Source organism: Mustela putorius, unplaced genomic scaffold (genome assembly GCF_011764305.1).
Source record: "Mustela putorius furo isolate JIRA1106 unplaced genomic scaffold, ASM1176430v1.1 tig00003869_pilon_pilon_pilon, whole genome shotgun sequence".
Taxonomy (NCBI): Eukaryota; Metazoa; Chordata; class Mammalia; order Carnivora; family Mustelidae; genus Mustela; species Mustela putorius.
In genome coordinates, this window is record NW_025422021.1 from 25288770 (window position 1) to 25296246 (window position 7477).

Sequence of the window (7477 nt, forward strand, 5' to 3'; positions counted from 1 at the left end):
GTGGAGGGTTGGCGGCAGCCAGGTTGGGGAAGGGGCAGGTAACACTTACTTTGAGCAGCTTACAGCGGATCTGCGCGGAGACCATGTGGCTGTTGCGCAGGTTGCCCACCCGGAACATGAGCGTGAGTTTTCCGTCCCTCATGGAGATCACCGCGTGCTCGCTAAACATCAGGGTCTCCGCGCGCTTCTTGGGCTGGGACATCTTGATGAACATGCAGCCAATGAGGAAGGCGTCCACGATGGAGCCGAGGATGGACTGGAAGAGGAAGAGAATGATGCCCTCGGGGCACTTGTCGGTAATGTAGCGGTAGCCATAGCCGATGGTAGCCTCGGTCTCGATGAAGAAGAGGAAGGCGGAGGGGAAGTTATAAACATTGGCCACGCAGGGCGTATAGTTGCCAACGTGGGCTTTGTTCAGGTCGCCCCGAGTGTAGGCGATCACCCACCACATGGACGCCATGAAGAGCCAGGCCACCGTGTAGGTAAGGATGAAGATGAAGAGGTTCCAGCGCCACTTGAGGTCCACCAGGGTGGTGAAGAGGTCCGAGAGGTAGCGGCTCGTCTCGCTGCCCAGGTTGCCGTGCTGCACATTGCACCGGCCGTTCTTGTCCACGAACCGCTGCCGCTTCTTCTTGGGCACAAGCTGCTGCTGCGGGCCCTGGCCCGGCCCCTGGGGCTGCAAGCCCGAGCCGCTGGACGAGGTGGTCACTACCTGGTAATCGTCCCCAAATTTCCTTCGGAGTGCAGACATAATACGGAGGGGCGAGCCAGATTCAAAACGCGAAGCGGAGGCGCAGGGGCCGAGCGCTGCAAACCAGCACCAATAAGGAGGTGGGGGCGGGGGAGAGAGGGGGGACAAAAGCGAGCGCGCCGGGGGTGGGGGGCGCACCCGGCAGGTAGCTGCGCTCTTTGCCCCCTGCGGACTCCTCTCTTCCCCCGGGACGGAGGCTTTCTCTCCAAGCTGAGTCTTAACACAAGAAAGTGTTCTCCCGCACTCAAGGCAGGAGGGATGCAAGGACCGGGAACCCAAGCGCAATTTTGCCTCCAAGCTTTTCGAGGCTTCTCTTTTCTTCCCCCACCATCGGCATCCCGGGCCACCTTTCGCCTTGCCACAGCCCTCCCGACTACCCTGCAGCCCTCCCAAACTGACTTTTTAAAAATTAATGAGTTGACAGGCGAGTCCCACCCCACCTGCCAACTCGCCAGGCTGCCGAAACTGCGCTACCTGCTCGGACCAGACCCTCCCCCCTCCCCGCCGCTCCCCGATCGCCCGCCCCCCGGAACCGCTCCCGGCTCCCCCCGGCACTCCCGCCTCCTATCTTTTGGCCAAAATCCCGCCCAGAGGCATGTCTGCCGGGCACCGGTGCAACACCCCCCCACCCACGCCCTCCGGGCTCAGAGTCCCGGGCTCCGGACTCCAGAGACGCGCCCGCCTGGCGTCGGCGGGCTGCTGAGTTTCCGCGGGCGCCCCCAGGGCCCTCGGGCCGACTCTCAAGGGCCCCCAGGCCGCCCCCGCGCCCAGCGGAGACGCGGCGGTGCGCGAAACCCGAGCACTCACCCACCGGGAGAGGGCAGGAGGAGGCGCAGCGGGCGGCAGCGGCAGCCTGGCCTCGCACTCCGCGCTCAAGGCTGTTTTCCTCACCCCCACTTTTCCTGGTGCACCACGGTGGGCACCAACGCAGGTCCCCCAAGCTCCGCACCTCCCTGAGGGCACCACGCTGCCCCCACCAGGAGGACCCTGGAGCGCCCTCACGGACTGACTTGGACGCGGGACTTGAGGGTTCCTTGGCGCCGTGCTCTCTTAGCTAGGCGACCGCGGTGCTGCCGTAAAGGGTTCGAGCCTCGAGCTGCCGGTCAGACTTTCAGGTTAAAAACCAGCGCCGCTTCAGCCCTTCTTCTGCTTCACGGTGCCTACCTTTGCCTCTTCCCTCCTGGGTCCCCCACTCCCTGTCCGCGCCTCGGTGGCTCCGGGTAAGATGCGAGGCGCGAGCAGGGGCGGCGGGAGAGCGGTGTATGCGCTGGTGCGTGTGATCAGCTGCAGAGCCGCGCTAGCCCCGCCTGTCCCTGCCTTCCCCCGCTGTTCCACCAGCCTGAATTGCACCTCCGCGCCTCAGTTGAGCCCGCAGTGTCTGACAGCTCAGGAAAAAGCGAGCCCCTCCAATGAGGAACAACTCTACATCCGCTCCCCAAAGCCTGCCAACTCTTCTTCTTCGCCCCCTGCCTCAGGTCAGAAGCCCCCAGCAAGCCGGGTATGCTGTCCTCTGAAAGAAGTAATAATACGTCTCTCTAACTAGGGCTCTCATCTAAACCGATGCGTGGATCCGGAGATGCACCATAAACAGAGAAACCAACTGCCTCCACCATGGGCATGTTCAGAACTCAGAGTTGCAAGTAGCAGGGGGGTCCTTAGGATGGGAACGGAAGGGAGGGGAGACACTAATAAGAAAATTCACAATTCTTTCTGAAAATGGCTCTATTAGAAATGCTCAGAATGTCCACAGTAAATGTGTGGCTGAAAAGGAGGGAGGAAAACTGGACTTTAATGATCCGGAGCCTGACAGTTAACTTAATGGAAGGGCAAAGTGCGGAAATAGTTAATATAGCGCCCATGTGTAAATACCAGCTTATTTACCACATTTCATGTTCGCTTTAAAATGCCATTGTACCTTATGGCATGCTCCATTCAGTTCAGATACGTGAAATGGTTCTTCTTGGAAGATCATCAAATTGTGGTGTTATAAAAGCAAAGGGCTTGCTTTAAGACTCACATACAAATGAAAATTAGTACCTAATCATCCTACTAGTTCTCTGCCAATAGGTGCTCTCTTCTACCTCTCCAGCCCTAAACCCTAGTGCAGGTAAGCCTTGCACCTTTTCGGCCATAAGTACAGAACTCTCACTGTCCTTTGGTCTCTCTCTGTCATTTGTCATCTATCCCAAGTTACAGAGTGTTCTCCTGCAGGCTCTCTGATAAGAGGTCAGTAACTCTGTTATTCTTTAAGGTTACATAAGAAGGGAAAGTGACACTGTGGGAAGTGGAAACTGCTGTGGGTCTGCAATCATAAGACCTGATTTGAGTCCTGGCCTTGCCATGTACAAACTCTGTGACCTTGAGCAAATAGCTAAACATCTTTGGGCCCCAATCTTCTGCTCTAGAAAAACTGAATTTTAACATTTTCCCAATGTTGGTTTTATTAACTAAATATCCTGTGAAGGATATTTTATACTGGGCTACAAAGTTGCAACAAGGCCAAGAGATTAGCGATGAGTTTTGGGGGTTGGCCGCCTGTTGTTACTAACACATATATTCCCTTCTCATTTCGGACTACTCTCCCCGTAACTCCTTCTGCCCTTGCCAGGCTGGCTTCTTTCAATTCCTGAAACCTACAGAGGCGTAAGCCCTATCCTTGTGTCTTTGGCCTATCTGTTCTCTCTTCTTGCAGTGTTTTTGACCTGCTGTTCTGCGTTGCTGGCTCCTCCAGTCCCTCAGCTCTCAACCTGAAAGCATTCTCCTCAGCGAGGTCTTGGCTGCCTCCCAGGTACCCCCATCACACAGCTCGGTTCATCTACATTTTATTTTCCTAGCTGCCATTTTCTTCATTCGTTCATTCCCTCCACCTCCATCCCACCCCCCATCACTGTCCTGGCATGTAAGCTCTACAGGGGCAAGAACTTTGTCTGTTCTTGTTCTTGTTCTGTCTTGTTCACTGCTACGTCCCTAAATCCTGGGACACTACTGGTCACATAGTTGGGTCACTATAAATATTTGTTGAATCAATAACAGATATGCCAATCTATAACAAATGAACCAATCTGTATCACTGGGAACTCCATGTGCACTGAAACTCTCTCTGAATGATACAGAATTGAAAGTCATCACTAAATCAATTATAGGATTTAATATAAAAGAATGTGTTCCTTTTTAAAAAGCAATATTTTCCATGCTTGTTAACTTTGGAACTGATATTCAATGGCCTACCAAATGTATTGTATTGCTACAATATCTCTCATGATTTCCCCCTCTCTCTTTAAAAATGTTTTCTTCAAATCCCCATTTGACTTTAAGCCCCAAGTCAAATGATTTTCTTGTCCTCAGTCTTTTGCTCCTTCAAACTGTCCTAGACAGTATTACTAAATCTATCTCCTTAGAACCATATAAACTTAGCAGTAGAATGGAAACCAAAGAGTTCTCTGATTATTTCACTTGATCATTTCATTTCCAAAATCTTATGCATTCCCACCTTTCAAAAAATACTTCTCTATGAAACCCTTTGCCATTTTCCAACAAATGAACTTAAAAACAAATAACTTTATACGTTGAGAGACATGGTCAAGTCTGATCCTCTCACTTCACAAAGAAGCAACTCAAAGCTGGAAAGAGAAAATAAAGTTGCTGCTCAATGTCACAGAGTCGAGAAGTGGAGACCTTGAGATTTGAACCCAGAGCAATGCATCTCCAGAATGTGGGTACTCTACCATCCCTACCATCTGGTGCCTAGAAAGGAGTATAGGATTCCTGCTCAACAGCCAGGGTCTCCTTCAACTCTGCCATGCTTCTCATGCAGGCTGAGATCTAAGGGCCTCCAAATTTGGCCTTACCTGTCTTTCCAAAATCATCTCCCACCTTCCCTTTAGTGTGGGTTCTGCTCCAGCCAGCTTTGACTCCTGGCAGTTTCCCAAACATACTCTACATTAACTTCATTCGCTCACCTTCTTTTTTGTCACATAAATACCCTTTTTCTGTTCCTGCAAAGTTCAAATCATCATCACTGATGATGATGTGTGCTGAGCCGGGAAGGATTTCTTCAGCTTTTATTTCAAGTGCTGCCTCTCCATGTTTATTCTGCCCCTAACAGTGATCTACCTCTTTTGTGAATTCTCATTCCCCTAGATTTGCAATGTGTTATGTATGTATGTATGTGTTTATTTATTTATTTTTACTCTCCAGTCTGTATTTGAAATCAAAATTCACCAATATTTCCCCGATACAATGGTAGGCATCCTGACTATATCACACCTCTTAATATTTTGCTACTGCCCTATACTCTGGATCCCCAACATTTCCTTGCTCGTGGCAAATAATTAATAAAAGTTTAGAGAGAACTGCAATATGTTTAGCCTACTTTAATGTGTCAGGCAACGTGCTTGGAACTTTATAGTTAGTATTTACCTAGCTAGGAAGATGGCAGAGCAGGGACTTCAAAACCCGACTGCCCATTGTAAGGTCCTTATTCTCTTAGAGGAGCAGTATGGCCTGATAAGTTACATATTTTTCGGGATGCAATCATGTCCCACTTTAAATGTGGCTGAGCCTTTGACCTGTTTGTGACATTGAGTGCAACTCCTTGGAAATGTTTAAAGATGAACGAAACTCATCTTCCCCTGTTAGGACAGCTGCTTCCATGATGACATTCTGGAGGGCAGCCAGCCCCACTGTGCTGAGGCCAGGCAGGAAGTGTGGGGAATAGACAGATGACAGAAGGCCACCTAATCAGGTGCTGTCTGATGAACTGAAGTAGAAACACTGTAAACACAATGGGTCAAAGGAAGGAGAGGCACACAATTTCAGCCAAGGCCACAAGGCCAGAAAATTCTGGAAAATATAACTACAGCATACACACGCATTTATAGCCTAACATTTAAAGATAGGGCAGTAGATTATAAACAGACTGCGCCACAGTTCTTGGGGGAGGGGCAAGTCGTCAGAGAAGGGGAATCAAGGCTATATTTAACAACAAACACAGTTAAGAACAAGCTTCATACTTATTCTTCCCAGAAAGTACTTCTGGCAATATCTTATTTGCTGTATCCAGGATCAGTAGTTTCACCAATAACCAGAACTTCAAAAATGAAGGATATGAGTCTGTGTCTTAATACTAAAAGGCATGACTTTGCACAGGCACTCGCCCTATTATGTAACTGAACAGTGTAGGGAAGAGTATATTTAATGTAAAAGGAAAAAACCCTCTGCCCCTGAAAAGTCCAAATTCTAAAAATGGCTTAATCGGCCAACTGTGAAAAAAGCAAGGCTTTGAACATCTCCACACACCTGGACCCTTCTTTTCCTCACTCACTTATTGTCACTGCAACTCCTACCATGTGAGAGTCAGCATTGCCAGAAACATTAATTACTCTCAGGTGAAAATGGCATTATATTTAATATCCCTTTACTCCTAATCCTATCATTCTCCAAAGTACAATGAAGACATGGGCAGGCTTGGGGATCTGAAGTGCTTATGTTTCAAAGGTGACACATTCCATTGCCACCATAAGTTCTGCTATATCTGGGAAGAGGTCACCCTTTGAAATTCTATATGCAATTTTTGGCAATAGAATGGTGTTACTTTTTTTTTTTTTAACCCTCCTAAAAAAAGAATACTGAAGTTATTTTCTCTCTTGCCAAAAAGAGGAGGAAAAAAATGAAAAGGAGAAATCAGTTGGAGATTTGATTGCACAGACTTGGGAAGAGAGAGGCATTGCCATACCATGGTGGATGACTCATCTAGCCCTTAATCTTGGCTCCAAACCCTGGCCTCTGCCTGAGGATTCAGAGAAAGGCAAAACGCCATTGTCACTTGGAAGCCATTTATTTAACAAGGTTTTCCTGACTTAAACCCTCTCTTTACTTCAACCCTGTACCTGGGAGTACTCTGGGTTATGAAAGAATAAGAGCTTTTAAAAGAACCTTCCAGAACTCAACCTCTGTTAAAAATAATAATAATAATGATGATGATGATGATGATGATGATGTTTATTTTGTCAGCCCCAAGGGTTTGTAGGCAGAGCATCAAGGAAAAATAATAAATTCGCGTCTTTATCCATGTCAGTCAAAGTTCCATTTCTAAAGATCTCTTTCTTCCCTGAGAAAAACAATGAGGTCCCAGATATCAAAATACGTACAAGAATGTTGTTTAGTTTAATACTCAACATACACAAACCATGTGCCTAGCACCATGCCAAGGGTTGTACAGGTCAAAAATTAGGACAAAGTCATGCCAACCAAAATATTAACAACAAGAATAATGGTTAATACAATGTGGCAAGTACCTGAAGAGGATTGTTGTTAACATTCAGAGAAACAATTCTTTTCAGGAAATAAACTTCTCTAGCTATTCTGAATTTTCCAAACCTAGCAAAATGGCATCACTTACATTTTGTGGAGCATTAAATTACTTCAATCTAAATGATTTTATTTTAGAAATCTGCAGATTTATTTTGTTTTGTTTTGTTTTTAATTCAAATATTGTTAACATACAGTGTAATATTAGTTCCAGGTGTACAATATAGTGATTCAACAATTTCATACATTACCCTGTGCTCATCAGGAGAAGCATACTCTTTTTTTTTCTTTTTAAGATTTTATTTATTTATTTGATAGAGATCACAAGCAGGCAGAGAGGCACGCAGATAGAGAGGGGAAGGGAAGCAGGCTCCCTGTCTAGCAGAGAGCCCGACAAGGGGCTTAGATCCCAGGACC

General features: G+C 47.6%; 1 protein-coding gene across 3 annotated transcripts in view; it reads right to left on the bottom strand.

Moving 5' to 3' along the window:
- Positions 1 to 2206, bottom strand: part of KCNJ3 (potassium inwardly rectifying channel subfamily J member 3) — a 153948-nt gene extending 151742 nt beyond the window's left edge. The window contains exons 1-2 of one of the 3 annotated variants that reach the window (XM_004743880.3): positions 1916 to 2206; positions 50 to 807 (exon numbers count right to left, since the gene is read on the bottom strand). In XM_004743880.3, the coding sequence (XP_004743937.1) occupies positions 50 to 751 (702 nt within the window). In that variant the 5' untranslated portion in view covers positions 752 to 807; positions 1916 to 2206. Of the gene's footprint in view, positions 1 to 49; positions 925 to 1915 lie in introns of those variants that run through there. The other 2 variants (XM_004743881.3, XM_013051941.2) reach the window with 2 other exon arrangements.
- Positions 2207 to 7477: the final 5271 nt, after the last annotated feature.